Raw genomic sequence first — 20,305 nt, 5'->3', positions numbered from 1 at the left:
ATTTAAGAGTAAGGGGAAATTGTGTAGTGGTTGGAAGTTTGGAATTAGGCTCATTAAGGTCGAACTTTCAAGGCATAGGCACCATGGTTGGATGAACGCAAGTTTATGTGGGTCTAGAAGGAGAATTTGGTGTTATAAGGAGAATTCTATGTGTCCACCACCCGGATGGAAGAACCATGACGATCAACTAGAAGACGGGTGTGAAAACAAGATATGGGATCCTGGATCACAACATGAAGACCAATTTTGGGAGCTCATATCTTGGGTGGAACTTCACCCAAGCTTGGTGAAGATGGTTGGAAATTTTGACAACCATTTGAGGAGCATGCATCCTTGGAGATTCAAGGATGAGTACAAGCATAAGCCACCATGATGAAAAATCTCCCAAATGTCCAACTTAAGGACTTAAACTAAAAGTGCTAGGTGGGAGACACCCCACCATGGTAAACTCTTTCCATTCTCCTATAGATTTGATTAATAAGTGATTTGAGTTGCCATTGTAGGTAGTTTTTCTCTTCATATAGTCTTGTTTTAATGCTTTGGTTGTTAGTTGCTTAAGGTGCAGGTTATGTTTTCTTTGTGTTTGAAAATTCTCCAAAACCCAAAAGATTTCTGTTAATTTTGCATTTTTGTTAGTTTTGAGTTGTAGGTAGTGTTAGAAGAATTTTAAGCCTTGTTCTAGTGTTCTGAAAAAAAAAGGGGGAGGCACGCGTACGCATGCATCATGCATATGCGTCGATGAGTCAATGCAAGTCCCATACCCTTTCCAGAGAGTTATGCCCATTTTACGCCCATTTTGTGCCTTCGGCACAATTCCATTCCATGTGTATGCGTACATCACGTGTACGTGTCGATGTGTAAGTGCAGCACCCATACATTGTTCCCGAGAGTCATGCCAACTTCGCGCCAGAATTGTGCTTCTGGCACAATTCTCATTCCACACGTACGCGTACATCATGCGTATGCGTCAATGCGCACTCTCTCCATATACACATACGCGTGCATAGCGCATCCGCGTCGATTCTCTCTTCTGTCCACCCACGCGTGCCCTACGCGTACGCGTGGATTCAAATTCAATAACCCCATCTACGTGAGAAGCCCTAGCTCAGTCACATCCATCGTTCCATTTTCCCTTCTGCTCCCCCATAACACCCACCCATCAAGCTCCATCACTACCACTCCGGCAACCGACACCGCTACCGAGCCCACACCCACTCTCCTCCCCGTATCTTCTCTCCTTCTTCCTCCCTCCCCTTTCTCTTTCCCTCTTTCGGTCATTTTCCCTCTTTGCTCAAGCCAGCACCACCGCGGCCTCCATTGCCGCCGGCGAGCATCCTTCCACCATCACCCTCTTATTTTTCCCTCCATCTCATAGTCCTCTCACTTTACCTTGACAGGAGCAAAGCTCTGCTCCTCTGCCCTGCACCGTGTCTGCTCAACCGCCCCTGTCCTCCACCTTCTCGGTGCCGCCGCTTCCGACAGCCTTGTCTCACCACCGTCTCTGGGCAGCACCGCTTCCACTTTCTTTTCCCTTCTGTCTTGTTTCTGCTTCTGACCCCAGGTGCCCCTGCTTCCCTCTCTGGTTCTCATTTTCTTGTTCTGTTCCCTTAATTTTGTTAGCTTCGTTTAATTCTGTTAGGTTTAAGTTAGTTAGATATGCATGTTTTAGTTGATCCTAGTTGGTTAGGTAGATAGGTTGTGGTTAGAGGATTTTAGACTTGATAAGTGCTCTATTTTTATTATCTGAAAAAGCTGAGTGAATTTGCTTTGCTGAATGGTGAATGATGTTGTTGTTCTGTGTATATATATTGTTACTGCTGTACTAATTTTGGATTTACATGAATTGCTTAATTGCTGCCTTGCTTGATTAATGCTACCTGAATCATATGCAATCCTTGCTTGTTGACATATTTTATGTAATTTGGATTCATATGACATTGTTTTTTCTGCTGTTTGCTATTCGGGAACATCCGATTTATTGCCAGAATGCTGCCGAAATTTTTGGAAACTTTCCTCTTATTAACTGTAGCTTAGGAACTGAACTTGGCATTCTTTGAACTAATACTCACTTGACTCATACCAAGTTCAATTCTTAAGTTGATTTTGCCAGCATTCCCGTATTGTATCTTGGTTCCCCTTTTCTTGTGCATTGATGGAATCACGGGACTAATTGTTGGAACTCTGTGACAATTAAAACCTTGATTAACCAAATCATTTTTGAACCTCTTGAATGTCTTCAATCATGCGAGTTAGGTCCAATTTTCATCCTTCATGGTCGCTTTCATTCATATTTTTTTTCATTAACCATTGAAGTGCTTTCGAAACTTTCAAGTGGTCTAGTCTTGTTCTTTTTGAATGAGGTTCTATTGGGTTGTGGTCATTGGTGTAATTTCACTCATGTAGCTATATCCAACTTACTTTAGGTTACATGAGTACATTCTTAATCTTTCATCACCAATTTTCACAAACTTAAGTGACCAACCCATTGATGATTATTTGTTTTCCCTCTTCTATACTTTTATGCATTTCGCATTTCATCATCAATGGCTTGCATCATCCTCATGAATGTGAGTATGCTTGTTTTATATAATTTTTGAGCTTCTCTTGGTTAAGTCCCATGTTTGTCATGCCAGTAATTTCTAATTGCCTTTCTAACTTTTGACTTGCTTGACTCTGTAACTATTCAAATTAACCCTTTCACATTCTTTTGGGTATGACAATTGTTGTGGCTTAAGAAACAAGCACTTTGCTAGCATTGCTTGAATTCTTAGTTTGTATCCTATTTGGTATTTGATCTATATTTTTTTGTATTCCAAGAGTTCTCTCCTTTAACTCACCTCATGAATATGTCAATCCTCTTGTTGTTTATTTTCTGTCTATGCTTAACTCCTTACTTTATATTCCTCTACTTGGCTTAATTGTTTATATCCTATGATTGCTATTTTCTCCAGGATGTCTGACAGGGGAAAAGCCAAGGTTACCTCTAGAAAAAGGAAGAAATCTCAATCTTCCACTGCTTCTCTCTTCTCCAGTTATGCCAAGAACCCTCTTTCAGACAAGGAGAAAGCAGATCAGTTACAACCCCCTAAAGACGCAGACAAGTTTCCTAATTATTAGTAGAAGAAGAAAGGGAAGAAGAAAGGGAAGAAGAGTGAAGAAGAATGGGTAAGGATAGAAGTAGTGATTTGAGATGAAGAGAGGTGAAAAGAAGTGTTAGTAAATAAATAAATAAATAGAAGAAGAGGAGAGATAGAGAATTTTGAAAATAATTTTGAAAAAGTAGTTAGTGATTTTCGAAAATTAAAGATAAGATAGAATTAAATTTAAAATAATTAGTTACTTAAAAAGAATTTTTTCGAAAAAGGGATGAGATATTTTCGAAAATTAAAGAGAGAAAAGTAGTTAGGTGGTTTTGAAAAAGATAAGAAATAAACAAAAAGTCAAATAGTTAGTTGAAAAAGATATTAAAATCAAATTTTAAAAGATAAGAAGATGAGAATTTAGATAAGATATTTTGAAATCAAATTTTGAAAAAGATAAAATTTTAAAAAAGATATGATAAAAAGATAAGATAAGAAGATATGTTAAAAAGATAGGATTGAAAAAGATTTAATTTTTAAAATTAAAATTAATTACTTAACTAACAAGAAACTAAAAGATAAGATTCTAGAATTTAAAGATTGAACATTTCTTAACAAGAAAGTAACAAACTTCAAATTTTTGAATCAATCATATTAATTGTTAGCATAATTTTCGAAAATTTGAAATAATATTAAGAAATAGATTTTTGAAAAATGTTTTAAAATTTTCAAAATTAATAAGAAAAAATGAAAAAGATTTGATTTTTTGAAAAAGTTTTGAAAAGATAAGATTTTTAAAATTGAAAATTTGACTTGACTTTGTAAGAAACAACTAATTTTAAAAATTTTTGACCAAGTCAACTCAAATTTTTGAAAATTTGGAGAGAAAAAAGGAAAATATATTTTTTTATTTTTGAATTTTTAATGAGAAGAGAGAAAAACACAAATATGATCCAAAACATGAAAATTTTGGATCAAAACACATGATGAATGCAAGAACACTATGAATGTCAAGATGAACACCAAGAACACTTTGAAGATCATGATGAACGTCAAGAACATAATTTTGAAAAGATTTTGATGCAAAGAAAACATGCAAGACACCAAACTTAGAAATCTTTAATGCTTAGACAATATGAATGAAAAAATGCACATGAAAAACAACAAAAAATGCAAAACAAGAAAACATCAAGATCAAACAAGAAGACTTACCAAGAGCAACTTGAAGATCTTGAAGAACACCATGAGTGCATGAATTTTCAAAAAATTCAAGAAAGAATTTTTAAAGCATGCAATTGACACCAAACTTATAAATTGACTCAAGACTCGAACAAGAAACACAAAATATTTTTGGTTTTTATTATTTTCATAATTTTTTTGTATTTTCTTTTATTTTTTCAAAAAACATATAGGAAAAAGAAAATAAGAAATTCAAAATCTTTAAGAAGAATTCCAGGAATCTTTCAATATTAACCCAAAGCTACAATCAAAAGGGTTTGACATGGCTTAATAGCCAGTCAGCTTCAGGATGGAATTACATGCATTGTGGTAATTAGTTGAAGACCAATCCCAAAGGAGTTTGGATATGGCTTTACAGCCAGCTAGGATTCAACATATTACCATGAAACTCTAGAATTCATTCTTGAAAGTTTTGAAGCCATAGAATAATTTAAAAAATTGTTCGAAAATAATAAATATATATTTTTTTTTTGGAAAAACGAAAATTTTGAAAAATTTTGAAAAAATTTTTGAAAACTTTTTGAAAAGAAAATTAACTAATCTGAGCAACAAGATGAACCGTCAGTTGTCCAAACTCAAACAATCCCCGGCAACGGCGCCAAAAACTTGGTGGATGAAATTGTGATCATCAATAATGGCTCCAAAGGCTTGGTGCTCTCAAACGTGAATCACACTTTATCACAACTCCACATAACTAACCAGCAAGTGTACTGGGTCATCCAAGTAATAAAACCTTACGTGAGTAAGGGTCGATCCCACAGAGATTGTTGGTATGAAGCAAGCTATGGTCATCTTGTAAATCCCAGTCAGGATGATTTAACTAAATTAAGAGGTTATTGGTTTTTTGGAATAATAATAAAATAAACAGAAAGTAAAGATAGAGTTACTCATGTAATTCAATGGTGGGAATTTCAGATAAGCGTATGGAGGTGCTGTGTTCCTTCTGAATCTCTGCTTTCCTACTTCTTCCTTCTAGTTTTTCATCACTCCTTTCTATGGCAAGCTGTATGTAGGGCATCACTGTTGTCAATGGCTACATCCCATCCTCTCAGTGAAAATAGTCTAAATGCTCTGTCACAGCACGGCTAATCATCTGTCGGTTCTCAATCAGGTTGGAATATAATCCAGTGATTCTTTTACGTCTGTCACTAACGCCCAGTCTTCAGGAGTTTGAAGCTCGTCACAGTCATTCAATCCCAGAATCATACTCGGAATACCACAGACAAGGTTAGACTTTCCGGATTCCCATGAATGCCGCCATCAATTATAGCTTATACCACGAAGATTCTGATTAAGGAATCCAAGAGATATGCGCCCGGTCTAAGGTAGAACGGAAGTGGTTGTCAGTCACGCGCGTTCATAGGTGAGAATGATGATGAGTGTCATGGATCATCATATTCATCAAGTTGAAGTGCAATGAATATCTTAGAACAGGAATAAATCGAATTGGATAGAAAATAGTAGTAATTGCATTAAGACTTGAGGTACAGCAGAGCTCCACACCCTTAATCTATGGTGTGTAGAAACTCCACCGTTGAAAATACATAAGTGATGAAGGTTCAGGCATGGCCGAATGGCTGATGACAAGTCATCTTAGCCTAGTTTTACTAGTCTTTTTCTTTTGTTTTCACTTAGATTATGCACTTTCTTGAGGCTTAAGCAAGCTAATTTAGGTAGATTTTCATGCTTCCTTTGATTGAATCAACCATATGTGAATTAATGCTTTTTCATGAGGTTTGATGCCATAATTGGTGCATATTAGGATAGAATGATCATCTCATGATTTCAAGCATAGCTTTGATGTGTTTGGTTGATTTATGATAGGTGAAGAAAGCTTGGAAAAGGATTGAAGTGAGAAGGAATGGCTAGAAGCTAAGATGAGACAATGAATCAAGGGAGATTGAACCAGGAACAAATGAAGTTGGAATTGAAGTTAGCCCCAACGTTAGCCCCTAACTTGGAGGCTAACGTTGGGAATTAAAATTGCTCCCAGGGGTTAGCCACGTTAGCGCCAACGTTAGCCCCTAACTTGGAGGCTAACGTTGGCATGAGAAATTGCTCCCAGGGGTTAGCCACGTTAGCGCCAACGTTAGCCCCTAACTTGGAGGCTAACGTTGGCATGAGAAATTGTCCTCCAGGGTGTGCAACGTTAGCACCAACGTTAGCCCCTAACTTGGAGGCTAACGTTGGCGCAACTCCAACTCAAAGCAAGGCCAACGTTAGGGACAAGTTAGCCCCCTAACGTTGGCCCAAACGTGAAGTGCAGAGAATGGGGTTTGCTGCTAAAAAAAGTTAGCCATGAAGTTAGCCCCTAACTTTGAGGCTAACTTTAAAAACCCAACTTTGCAAAACTCACATCCGGTTCAATTGATTCACTTGGGTCTCTTTCCAAATTTCAAGAGCAATCAACCAAGGCCTCCTTCAACCCAATTCCATCAAGAGCAAAGGCCCAAACCAAGGCTTGAAGATCAATTGAAGAAGGTGTATAAATAGGCTAGAATTCAATTTGTTTGGGAGAGTTCTCTTTTTAGAATTTTGCTGAGAGCTTTCCTTGAGTTTTGAGTTACAGAGTGATCTTTAGTTTCTTGTTTCGGGGGAAGGAGAAGTCCATTCTCTTCCTCTTAGCTTTCAATTTCAATTACACTTGTCTTGGATCTTGGGTTGGAGAATTGAAGGAATTCTGTTTCAATCTCACCTTAGATCTCTCTTTTGATTTACTGTTTAATTGAATTTAGCTTCCTGTTAATTGCTCTTCTTCTATTTCCCTTGCAATTTACAATTTCCTGGCTATTGTTCTTGTTGGATCTAGGAAGGCATTGAGATCTAGACTCAGTTTTCTAGTCTCTGGGTCCTGAGATCCAATTCTCACATTTTAAATTTTCTGCTCTTGCTTTACTTATTCATTTACCTTTCTGTTTAACTACGATCTAATCCCAATTCCCAATTATCCTTCTGTTCGATGCAATTTTACTTTTCCTTGTTTAATTTCTGCAAATCCAACTCCCAATTCCCTTTACAATTCAAGTCATTTACATTTCCAGCACTTTAAGATTTTGCAATTTACATTACTTGCTCTTTAAGTTTCTGCCATTTAATTTCTTGTTCTTTAAGATTCAGCAATTTACTCATTGCTCTCTTTACTTTCAATGCAATTTAAATTCTGCAACTCAATCAACCAAATCTTGATTCGCTTGACTAATTCAACCACTAAACTAAAATTGCTCAATCCTTCAATCCCTGTGGGATCGACCTCACACCCGTGAGTTTTTATTACTTGATGCGACCCGGTATACTTGCCGGTTAGATTGGTGTTATTTTTGGGAGAGATTCTTGTCTCAACCTAAAATATCCCATCAAGTTTTTGGCGCCGTTGCCGGGGATTGATTAGATTGACAATGATTAAGTGAGGTGGTTATCTAGATCAAGCACTTTTTCTTTATTTTTGATTAACCCACTAACTGTTTGAAGATTTGCCTCTACTAACCTACTAACCATTTGAAGTTTTGTCTCAATTGATTACACTCAATTTTCAAAAGTACTACTGTGTGTTCCGTTTGATTGATTTATGTCACAGAAGAAAAGAAGAGAGGCATGAGGGAAGGCTGTCATTGAAGAAGAAATCTCGAAAGAAAAACACCACAACATGAAGCCGCAACTCGTTTCACTAATCAAGAACAATTGCTCCTATGGTGGAAGTCCATTGGAGGATCCTAAACAGCATATATCCACTTTTCTGAGAACTTGTGGTGTTGTCAATTTCGAAGGTGTAAATCATGACACCTGGAAGCTCTCGTTATTCCCCCTATCACTAAGAGATGAAGCTGCACAATGGCTCGAAACTATGCCCCAGGGCAGTATTACTAGTTGGGACGAATTGGTCACCAAATTTCTGACCAAATTCTCCTCATCCCAACAGAACATCAAGATGAAAGAGGGGATTCAGCCATTCATACAAGGAGAGGAAGAGTCATTGTCCAAACCATGGGAAAAATACAAGAAAGTAGATGACAAAGAGGGTTTCCGAGCATTCTATATAGGATTAACCCCAGAAACAAGGAGAGCAGTGGATTACGTCTTAGATAGCCTCTTCAAAGCAACAGCAGCTGGCCAAGGAACTACAGAACTCAAGAACAAGAGGGCCAACAACCAACACTCACCTGAGACTCCACAGAATGCAACTTCAGATGAGGAGATAAAGAATCTTGAAGGAATGAAGGCAATCATGGATCAAAGCAAACAGCTACATCAGCAAACTCAGCAACAATTGGGGTCAATAGCTAGACAAATTGACTTTCTCCATTCTACTACAGTGAAGGCACAATTTCCACCATGGAAACCACATTCTTATCTAGGAATGAAGGAATCTCAATGCCAGGAACAAAGAGACTTCAATTTTAACAACCAAAGTCACTCCAGCATGCCCCAACATCAATCTCAGAATGATGCGTACATCCCACCCTGGAGAATTCAATCCAACTGGAAGGAAGGCGAAAGCCAAAATCAAAAACCAAGGGATTTCAACTGCAATAACCCCAATTTCAAAAATCAGCATACAAACCATTCCCACAACAACAATCATCAAGCACTACCCCAACACACACACCTCCAACCCCAGCCTACCTCACCATTCGCCCAAAATAATTCTTATCAACCACCACAGTTGACACAGCCACAACCATTTCCAACTGCTCCAGGAACTTATGTTCTGGAAACACTGATGGAAAGATTTATGAAAATTCAAGAAATGATGGCAATAGAGCAGGAAGAAATAAAGAAGCATCAAGAGATGATAAGCAAGAACCAAGAAACTGTACTTAGAAGACTTGAAAGGCAGATGGAACAACTAGTTCAAAACCTTGCTGAACTGAATGAGAGGAAGGGAATGTTGAGCCCAAAGAGCCATGAGAAGGAGGCTAGGTTGAAGGAAAGGGAAGTTGTGGAGGAAAGTAAGAAGTCTCAACTTCCATGATCAGAGGGTGGAGAATGTCAAGCTAGTGACAATAAAAGAGCGCTTGTTGGGAGGCAACCCAACCAGAGGTAACTATGTTTTCATATCCAATTCAATAAAACTGTTAATTAGTTTTATCTAGATTGCAAGAAGCTAAGTTTGGTGTTGCACACCAAAACAATTTAAGGGAGAATGAAAATTTCTAAGTTTGGTGTTCCACCAAAAATTTCATTCAGAAACACATTCTCACTTTCTGCCATAAGGCTAGCTTCATGCATTTAGACGAACTAGTTAATTATCTTACTGTTTTTTAGTTTTTAGTCTATTACCTTAGAAAAAGAAGAAAGAGTTTCACACATGGTTAATTTGATGCATTGGCAAGGTACTAAGTTTGGTGTTCCCACACCAAAGTAAGTTCAAAAAGCCCACAAATAAATCATGCAGACTAACCACTGTTTCTAAGTGCTTGGGGAACAAGCAACTTTCAATATCATTGCAGAGTATCATACAAGCCTTTGGAGGGATTTATCATCATCAATCAAAGAAGCAAGAGATGAACATAAAGGCTAGCATTAATGATGATGAGAAGGAAAGCAAGTGAACTCCAACAGGTTGTATTGTTAAGTGATTGTTTTACATCAATTGTTGCTGTGATTGAAAGTTAGATTGTATCCTTAATTGCCCTGTTTGTCTGCATCATTTAGTTTTCTTTTTATGTTCCTGCCTGCCTGCATAGCATAATCTCCTTTTATAATTCAATAAGCAAGATGGCTGATCATTCACAACATTCTTATCTTCAAAACTTGTTTGCACTCAATTTTCAAGAATGCATCACATGATAGTTCTTTGAAAAGAAGGATTGAGGGATTAAAATAATTTTGAGGAAAGCAAAAGATTAGGAGAAGTGGTGGTTCTAGTTGTATGATTATGTATTGAGGTTGCATGCTTGTGAAAACTTGCATGGGAGCTCATAGGCAGGATATGAAGTTCAAAGAAGTATTGTGGAGATTCTCAAAAATCAATTGATCCAAGAAGCAGCAAACAAAATAAAAAGAAAAGAAAAGAAAATACAAAAACAAAAAGAACATGGCCCAAGGCTCTGAGCATCAATTACTAGGCAGAAAAAGAAAGAAAGAAACAAAAACTCAAAAGAGTTGCTATCCTAGTAAATGCTTGTGGTTGAAGTGTGTCAGGGAAAGAGGCTTGAGCAAGTAAATCCGAGGGGTGCCTTAACACCTAATACCTTAAAACCAACTGGTTTAGGAGTATTGATTGAAAGCTTATCTAAAGAGCCGCCTTGAGACATGACACTTAGAGTCGAGGTCAAAAACACAGAAATAATAAGCTGCTTCAAGGTGATTACATATAAAGAGATCTCCATGATACCATTTGGATGAAAATCCTAAAGACCTACGACTCCCAATATGTAAAGACTAGTGAGCACTGAAACCCTTGCTTGAGCATATAATTCAGAGTTTACCCCACTGTTACTTAATCACTTCTCTCACTATAATTCACAAGTGTTCCTCAATCCATCTTAATTGAAAGAACCTTTGAGCATAATTCATTTCTTGCTTGGGGACAAGCAAGCTTTAAGTTTGGTGTTATGATGACAAGTCATCTTAGCCTAGTTTTACTAGTCTTTTTCTTTTGTTTTCACTTAGATTATGCACTTTCTTGAGGCTTAAGCAAGCTAATTTAGGTAGATTTTCATGCTTCCTTTGATTGAATCAACCATATGTGAATTAATGCTTTTTCATGAGGTTTGATGCCATAATTGGTGCATATTAGGATAGAATGATCATCTCATGATTTCAAGCATAGCTTTGATGTGTTTGGTTGATTTATGATAGGTGAAGAAAGCTTGGAAAAGGATTGAAGTGAGAAGGAATGGCTAGAAGCTAAGATGAGACAATGAATCAAGGGAGATTGAACCAGGAACAAATGAAGTTGGAATTGAAGTTAGCCCCAACGTTAGCCCCTAACTTGGAGGCTAACGTTGGGAATTAAAATTGCTCCCAGGGGTTAGGCACGTTAGCGCCAACGTTAGCCCCTAACTTGGAGGCTAACGTTGGCATGAGAAATTGTCCTCCAGGGTGTGCAACGTTAGCGCCAACGTTAGCCCCTAACTTGGAGGCTAACGTTGGCGCAACTCCAACTCAAAGCAAGGCCAACGTTAGGGACAAAGTTAGCCCCCTAACGTTGGCCCAAACGTGAAGTGCAGAGAATGGGGTTTGCTGCTAAAAAAAGTTAGCCATGAAGTTAGCCCCTAACTTTGAGGCTAACTTTAAAAACCCAACTTTGCAAAACTCACATCCGGTTCAATTGATTCACTTGGGTCTCTTTCCAAATTTCAAGAGCAATCAACCAAGGCCTCCTTCAACCCAATTCCATCAAGAGCAAAGGCCCAAACCAAGGCTTGAAGATCAATTGAAGAAGGTGTATAAATAGGCTAGAATTCAATTTGTTTGGGAGAGTTCTCTTTTTAGAATTTTGCTGAGAGATTTCCTTGAGTTTTGAGTTACAGAGTGATCTTTAGTTTCTTGTTTCGGGGGAAGGAGAAGTCCATTCTCTTCCTCTTAGCTTTCAATTTCAATTACACTTGTCTTGGATCTTGGGTTGGAGAATTGAAGGAATTCTGTTTCAATCTCACCTTAGATCTCTCTTTTGATTTACTGTTTAATTGAATTTAGCTTCCTGTTAATTGCTCTTCTTCTATTTCCCTTGCAATTTACAATTTCCTGGCTATTGTTCTTGTTGGATCTAGGAAGGCATTGAGATCTAGACTCAGTTTTCTAGTCTCTGGGTCCTGAGATCCAATTCTCACATTTTAAATTTTCTGCTCTTGCTTTACTTATTCATTTACCTTTCTGTTTTAACTACGATCTAATCCCAATTCCCAATTATCCTTCTGTTCGATGCAATTTTACTTTTCCTTGTTTAATTTCTGCAAATCCAACTCCCAATTCCCTTTACAATTCAAGTCATTTACATTTCCAGCACTTTAAGATTTTGCAATTTACATTACTTGCTCTTTAAGTTTCTGCCATTTAATTTCTTGTTCTTTAAGATTCAGCAATTTACTCATTGCTCTCTTTACTTTCAATGCAATTTAAATTCTGCAACTCAATCAACCAAATCTTGATTCGCTTGACTAATTCAACCACTAAACTAAAATTGCTCAATCCTTCAATCCCTGTGGGATCGACCTCACACCCGTGAGTTTTTATTACTTGATGCGACCCGGTATACTTGCCGGTTAGATTGGTGTTATTTTTGGGAGAGATTCTTGTCTCAACCTAAAATATCCCATCAAGTTTTTGCAAAAATAACACCAATCTAACCGGCAAGTATACCGGGTCGCATCAAGTAATAAAAACTCACGGGTGTGAGGTCGATCCCACAGGGATTGAAGGATTGAGCAATTTTAGTTTAGTGGTTGAATTAGTCAAGCGAATCAAGATTTGGTTAATTGAGTTGCAGAATTTAAATTGCATTGAAAGTAAAGAGAGCAATGAGTAAATTGCTGAATCTTAAAGAACAAGAAATTAAATGGCAGAAACTTAAAGAGCAAGTAATGTAAATTGCAAAATCTTAAAGTGCTGGAAATGTAAATGACTTGAATTGTAAAGGGAATTGGGAGTTGGATTTGCAGAAATTAAACAAGGAAAAGTAAAATTGCATCGAACAGAAGGATAATTGGGAATTGGGATTAGATCGTAGTTAAAACAGAAAGGTAAATGAATAAGTAAAGCAAGAGCAGAAAATTTAAAATGTGAGAATTGGATCTCAGGACCCAGAGACTAGAAAACTGAGTCTAGATCTCAATGCCTTCCTAGATCCAACAAGAACAATAGCCAGGAAATTGTAGATTGCAAGGGAAATAGAAGAAGAGCAATTAACAGGAATCTAAATTCAATTAAACAGTAAATCAAAAGAGAGATCTAAAGTGAGATTGAAACAGAATTCCTTCAATTCTCCAACCCAAGATCCCAGACAAGTGTAATTGAAATTGAAAGCTAAGAGGAAGAGAATGGACTTCTCCTTCCCCCGAAACAAGAAACTAAAGATCACTCTGTAACTCAAAACTTCAAGGAAAGCTCTCAGCAAAATTCTAAAAAGAGAACTCTCTCAAACAAATTGAATTCTAGCCTATTTATACACCTTCTTCAATTGATCTTCAAGCCTTGGTTTGGGCCTTTGCTCTTGATGGAATTGGGTTGAAGGAGGCCTTGGTTGATTGCTCTTGAAATTTGGAAAGAGACCCAAGTGAATCAATTGAACCGGATGTGAGTTTTGCAAAGTTGGGTTTTTAAAGTTAGCCTCAAAGTTAGGGGCTAACTTCATGGCTAACTTTTTTTAGCAGCAAACCCATTCTCTGCACTTCACGTTGGTGCCAACGTTAGGGGGCTAACTTTGACCCTAACGTTGGCCTCCCTTATGCACATTTATGGGGCCAACTTTGTCCTCTTGTCATGTTGCCAATTTTATGCCCAATATAGACTATCATATATGGTTGGAAAGCTCTGAATGTCAGCTTTCTAACCCATTTGGAATCACTTCAATTGGACATCTACAACTCAAGTTATGATCATTTGAAGAGGGCATGGTCGCTGGCTTTGGTGTGCAGCGTTTGAGGTAACGTTAGCCCTCAAACGTTGGCGAAAACGCCAATTCTGGAGTCTCAAACGTTTTGTCCACCCCATACTATTATACATTGTTGGAAAGCCCTGGATGTCTACTTTCATTTGCCGTTGGAAGCGCATCAATTGGAGCTCTACAGCTCGAGTTATACTCCATTGAAGGTGCAGAGGTCAAGTGGCCTCACTGCAGGTTGCCCACATGTTCATTTATGCACATTGTGGGGCAGTTTTCTCCCTCAATTTTAGTGTCCACCATGCAGTGCCATATATGCTTGGAAAGCTCTTGATTCCTACTTTCCAATGCTTCTTGAATCACCTCATTTGGAGCTCTCTAGCTCAAGTTATTCTTGTTGGAAGTACACCCTGGAGGACAATTTCTCATGCCAACGTTAGCCTCCAAGTTAGGGGCTAACGTTGGCGCTAACGTGGCTAACCCCTGGGAGCAATTTCTCATGCCAACGTTAGCCTCCAAGTTAGGGGCTAACGTTGGCGCTAACGTGGCTAACCCCTGGGAGCAATTTCAAATCTCCAACGTTAGCCTCCAAGTTAGGGGCTAACGTTGGGGCTAACTTCAATTCCAACTTCAATTATTCCTGGTTCAAGTTCACTTGATTCATTGTCTTCTCTTAGCTTCTAGCCATTCCTTCTCATTTCAATCCTTTTCCAAGCTTTCTTCACCTATCATAAATCAACCAAACACATCAAAGCTATGCTTGAAATCATGAGATGATCATTCTATCCTAATATGCACCAATTATGGCATCAAACCTCATGAAAAAGCATTAATTCACATATGGTTGATTCAATCAAAGGAAGCATGAAAATCTACCTAAATTGGCTTGCTTGTAGCTTAAGAAAGTGCATAATTCAAGTGAAAACAAAAGAAAAAGACTAGTAAAACTAGGCTAAGATGACTTGTCATCACAACACCAAACTTAAATCTTGCTTGTCCCCAAGCAAGCAGTAAAACATAAGAAAAATTACTAGAAGCAGAGAAGTGTATAAGCCTTTTATTGGAAGACATTGAATACTGGTAAATGGAGTTTTTATGCATGGTATCTTAGGGATTTTTATTCTGGGGCTAGGACATCAACATTCCTTTGGATCCTTACTTGAATTACAAAAAAAAATGAGACTTGTTATTAGCTTGGTCCTTAGCTTTTCTTGTTCTTTTCTTGGCTGAGGCTTAATGCTATGTGGTAAGGCAACTTTTTAGAGTAAGCTTTCAGCCAGCATTCCCGCCCCAGTTGGTTCAAGATGCTAGGTGTTGAAACACCCCTATGGACTTACTTGCTCAAGCCTCTCCTTAGCACACACACATCACAGGCATTTAGCTTGTTTTGTTCATCTCTGTTAGTTCTTTGGAAATTGATGCCCAGCACCTCTTTGGGTTACTAAATGCTTTGTCTCAAAGTAGCTCTTGATGGTGGACTTTCGGTTGGCAATCCCGGGTTAGTTAACCCAAGTTGCCGGGTGATGAAGCACCCCTTAGAACCTAGTTATCCAAGCTTATCTTTGTACAAAAAGCATCACAGGCATATATCCAAATCTCAAGCTATTGATGCCCAGCCTTGTTTATTTCTTTTTGCTTCTTTTTCTTGCATTTTCTTTCTTTTATTTTGGACCTTTTTCTTTTGTCAAGTCTCATGAAATGTAACTCAAGTTCATATCACAAAGTCATGCTAACATTCAGCCTTATTCATAAATCAACTAATGAACCAGCACATACCACCACATAACCTTATTTTGTCTCATATCATGCTAGACTTTTACTCTTTCTCTATTTCACAGTTATTTTTCTTTTATTCAAGCATGAGGAACAAAGCATATAATTCAAGTAAGATGAAAGTGAATCAAGCACTTAGACTAGTAAGCCATAATAGCATGAAACCAAACAAACTCGTAGACAGTAAATAAATCTAAGAAGACACTAATTAACAGGGGACATTTGCACTTTCAATTAACATACTTGAACTAGAATTAGTCAGAGAACAATACAACCTCTTGGAGTCTCTTTGTTTCCTCTGTGTCATCATCATTGTTGGCTTCTATATCCTTCCTCTGTCCATGATGATGTACTTTTTCCTCCAAGAGATTGAATGACTTCCTACAAAAGATATTGAAAGTTGCTTGTTCCCCAAGCACTTGAGAGGCAGTTAGCATGCATGTATGCTTGTGATTCTGTGAACCTAAGTTGATGTGGGAACACCAAACTTAGTTCCTTGCCTACTTCTATATGTAGCAAAATGAATACATGCATGAAACATCAAGTACTTTTATTAAGGAAATAAACTATGAACTAAGAAACAAACTATGAACCAGAAAACAACCAAAAACTAGAAACATGACAATTGTTAAGCAGTTTCTCTGATGGTTTGGAGCTGATACTGATCATGCTGAGGGTGCAATGTGTTCTTAATGAAATTTTTGGTGGAACACCAAGCTTAGCATCCAACATTCACCCCTTAACTATTTTGGTGTGCAACACCAAACTTAGCTCTTTGCAATACATAGAAATCTACTCAACTCTTTTATTAAATTAGCTATGAAGAGAAAATTACCTCAGGTTGGGTTGCCTCCCAACAAGCGCTCTTTTAATGTCACTAGCTTGACATCCTTCATTCTCTGATCATGGGGGTTGAAAATCATAGTGCTTCAACTTTTCTCCTCTTACTGTGAACTTCCTTCCAGTCTCCTCTTTGATGATCTCTAGGTGTTCAAGTGAAAGGACCCGGTTCACAGTGTAGTATTCAGATAATTGTTGAGACACCTTCATTGGTTGGGTGTTTAGCACCACTTTATCCCCTGGTGAAAAGCCTTCAGTAGGGATCTTCTTGTTTCTCCACCCTTTTGGCCTCTTCTTCTTTTCTTTCTCAAGAGATACTCCCTGCCTTGGTGGTTCTTTATTTGGGGTGTTGAGGTTCTCATCTGGGGGTTTTGAATCTAGTTCCTCCCTGATTTCTTTGGTCTGTTGCACCATCTCTACTTCTTTCAATTGTGGATTTAGAAGTCTTGGATTTGATTCATTGAATGCCTCCTTCAAGCTTTGATCTCTGGCCTTATCCTTCATATAATCTTCTTCTTGAGTGGGCTCATGCAGGGTTTTAAAAACATGGAATGCTAGGTGCTCATCATGCACTCTCAGCAACAATTCCCCTTTTTCAACATCTATCAATGCTCTGCCCGTAGCTAGAAAAGGCCTCCCCAGGATGATGGGAGTGTCAGGGTCCTCTTCTATATCTGAGATAACAAAGTCAGCAGGGAGAAAGAATTTTCCCACTTTTACCAACACATTCTCCACAACTCCCAGTGCTTGCTTAGTGGATTTGTCAGCCATTTGGAGAACTATTCGTGTGGACTTTAGCTCAGAAATTTTAAGTTTCCTCATTAGAGACAAAGGCATCAAGTTTATGCTTGCACCCAGGTCACAAAATGACTTCTCAATTGTTATGTTTCCTATGGTGCAAGGTATGTAAAAACGCCCAGGATCATTTTTTCTCTGGCAACTCTCTTTGGAGGATAGCACTACATTCCTTTGTCATCTCAACAATCTGTCCTTCCTTCAGGGATCTTTTCTTTGTTAGCACTTCTTTCATAAATTTGGCATATAATGGCATCTGTTCAAGTGCTTCTAAGAAAGGAATATTGATACTGAGTGTCTTGAATATGTCCAGGAACTTTGAATATTGCTTATCCTCGTTTCTTTTTGAACCTCTGAGGGTACGGAAGTTTGGGGACATCTGGCTTCACCCCTTCCTTCTTCTCCTGTAGCTGTGTTTCAAGGATGTCCTCATCTTTCTTTGAGCTTTTTGCATTCTTGGTCTTTCTCTCCTCTTCACTTCTTTCTTCTGTCTCTTCTCGTGGAACTTTTCTGTTGTGTTCTTCCTGATTGATGGCTTCCTTCTCACTTCCCACCATAATTGCTTTGCATTCTTCCCACTTTGTAGCTTTTCCTTTGTCCCTTGGGTGGTCTGAAGTGGTACTAGGGGATGCATTTGATTGCTTCTCACCCATCTCTGTGTTTTGTTTAGCCATTTGTTCCATATGCCTCTCAAGATTTCTGATTGCAGCTTCTTGGTTTTTGATTGTTGTGGCTTGATCTTTTCTTACTGCTTCTTGCTCTTTTCTTGCTGCTTCTTGATCTTGTCTTGCCATCTCTTGATTTTCATGAGTTTCTCCATCATTGTCTCTTGGTTCTTCATCATCTTTTCTATCAATGTCTCCAAGTTGGAGATCCTTTGAGTGTCTTGTGATGTTTGTGGCTGGTTGTGGGGTGTTGAAGGTTGATGGTGGGTATTTTGGTTAGTGGTTTGGTTATTGGGTGGATAGTAGCTAGAATTTGGGTGGTTGTTTTGGGATTTTCTATATGGATTGGGGTTAGTGTTTTGCTGGTTGTGATTTTGGTTGTTTTTTGAGTTGTTTTGGTTTGAATTTTTTTGCCATGGTTGCTGATTTTGAGTGTGGTTATCTCCCCATCTTATGTTTGGATGGTTCTTCCAGGATGGATTGTGGGTGTCACCATAGACGTCATTTTGGCTGGGGCTTTGGTTGTGCACATATTGAGGTTGTTCCTGCTGCTGATCTTCTTGGTTTTCTTCATTTTGCCCCCATTTGGTTGATGGTTGGCTTGTATTTACTGCTGGAACTTGCAGGCTATCAATCTTTTTAGCCATCTGCTCAAATTGTTGTTGAATTTGCTGCTGCATTAATTTGTTTTGAGCCAGGATTGAATCCACTCCTTCTAGCTCCATTACTCCTCTTCTTTGTGACGGTTGGCGGCTTCTTTAATGAGCAAAGAAATATTGGTTGTTAGCCACCATGTCAATGAGTTCTTGAGCCTCCTCTGCAGTTTTCATGAGTTGCAAGGAACCTCCAGCTGAGTGATCCAAAGCCTCCTGGGATTTCAATGTTAAGCCTTCATAGAAGTTTTGTAGCTTCTCCCATTCATTAAACATGGCAGGGGGGCATTTTCTGACTAAAGCCTTGTACCTCTCCCATGCCTCATAAATGGGTTCAGCCTCCATTTGTGTGAATGTTTGTACCTCAGCCTTCAGCCTTATAACCCTCTGAGGTGGATAAAACTTGGCAAGGAACTTGGTTACCAAATCATCCCAGTTGTCGATGCTGTCCCTTGGAAACGATTCCAACCATTGAGTGGCCTTGTCCCTGAGAGAGAATGGGAATAGCATCAGTTTGTAACTGTCAGGAGGCACACCATTAGTTTTGACCATGTTGCATATCCTCAAGAAGGTGGATAAGTGTTGGTGCGGGTCCTCAAGTGATCCTCCACCAAAAGAACAATTGTTCTGAACCAAAGTGATGAGTTGTGGCTTAAGTTCAAAATTGTTTGCATCGACATTTGGGGTAAGGATGCTACTCCCACAATGCCTTGGATTAGCAAATGTATATGAAGCCAAGACTCTCCTCTGGGGTTGACCATTGTTGTTGGCCATTCTCACTGGTGGATTTGTTGGATTTGTTGAGTGTTCCTCCAATTCATGATATTCTTCATCTGATTCTTCCTCTCCAGCAACATTTTTTTCTCTTGCTTCTCTTCTTAGCCTTTGGAGGATTCTTTCGTCTTGTTCATGCAGACTTAGTGTGCTTCTTCTTGTACCTGACATACAAGCATGACAAAAGGAATTCACAAACCAGTGATGTTTCAATTTACTGCTAAATTGAAGTTTTAGTTAGTTTAAACAATAAATCAAACAGTTAGTGGGTTAATCAAAATTTAAAGAAAAAATGCTTGATCTAAATAACCACCTCACTTAATCATTGTCAATCTAATCAATCCCCGGCAACGGCGCCAAAAACTTGATGGGATATTTTAGGTTGAGACAAGAATCTCTCCCAAAAATAACACCAATCTAACCGGCAAGTATACCGGGTCGCATCAAGTAATAAAAACTCACGGGTGTGAGGTCGATCCCACAGGGATTGAAGGATTGAGCAATTTTAGTTTAGTGGTTGAATTAGTCAAGCGAATCAAGATTTGGTTAATTGAGTTGCAGAATTTAAATTGCATTGAAAGTAAAGAGAGCAATGAGTAAATTGCTGAATCTTAAAGAACAAGAAATTAAATGGCAGAAACTTAAAGAGCAAGTAATGTAAATTGCAAAATCTTAAAGTGCTGGAAATGTAAATGACTTGAATTGTAAAGGGAATTGGGAGTTGGATTTGCAGAAATTAAATAAGGAAAAGTAAAATTGCATCGAACAGAAGGATAATTGGGAATTGGGATTAGATCGTAGTTAAAACAGAAAGGTAAATGAATAAGTAAAGCAAGAGCAGAAAATTTAAAATGTGAGAATTGGATCTCAGGACCCAGAGACTAGAAAACTGAGTCTAGATCTCAATGCCTTCCTAGATCCAACAAGAACAATAGCCAGGAA

At 38.3% G+C, this 20,305-nt stretch overlaps 1 protein-coding gene across 1 annotated transcript; it reads left to right on the top strand.

Moving 5' to 3' along the window:
- Window positions 1-7,962: 7,962 nt before the first annotated feature.
- On the top strand, window positions 7,963-9,288 carry LOC130957077 (uncharacterized). Its single transcript, XM_057883972.1, has one exon. The coding sequence runs from the start codon at window positions 7,963-7,965 to the stop codon at window positions 9,286-9,288; it is 1,326 nt and encodes a 441-aa protein (XP_057739955.1).
- The last annotated feature ends 11,017 nt before the right edge of the window (window positions 9,289-20,305 follow it).

The sequence above is a fragment of the Arachis stenosperma genome, chromosome 10 (assembly GCF_014773155.1).
Source record: "Arachis stenosperma cultivar V10309 chromosome 10, arast.V10309.gnm1.PFL2, whole genome shotgun sequence".
In the NCBI taxonomy this organism is placed as follows: domain Eukaryota; kingdom Viridiplantae; phylum Streptophyta; class Magnoliopsida; order Fabales; family Fabaceae; genus Arachis; species Arachis stenosperma.
The sequence above is the reverse complement of the archived record's forward strand: the minus strand, read 5'-3'. Positions and strand labels throughout refer to the sequence as shown.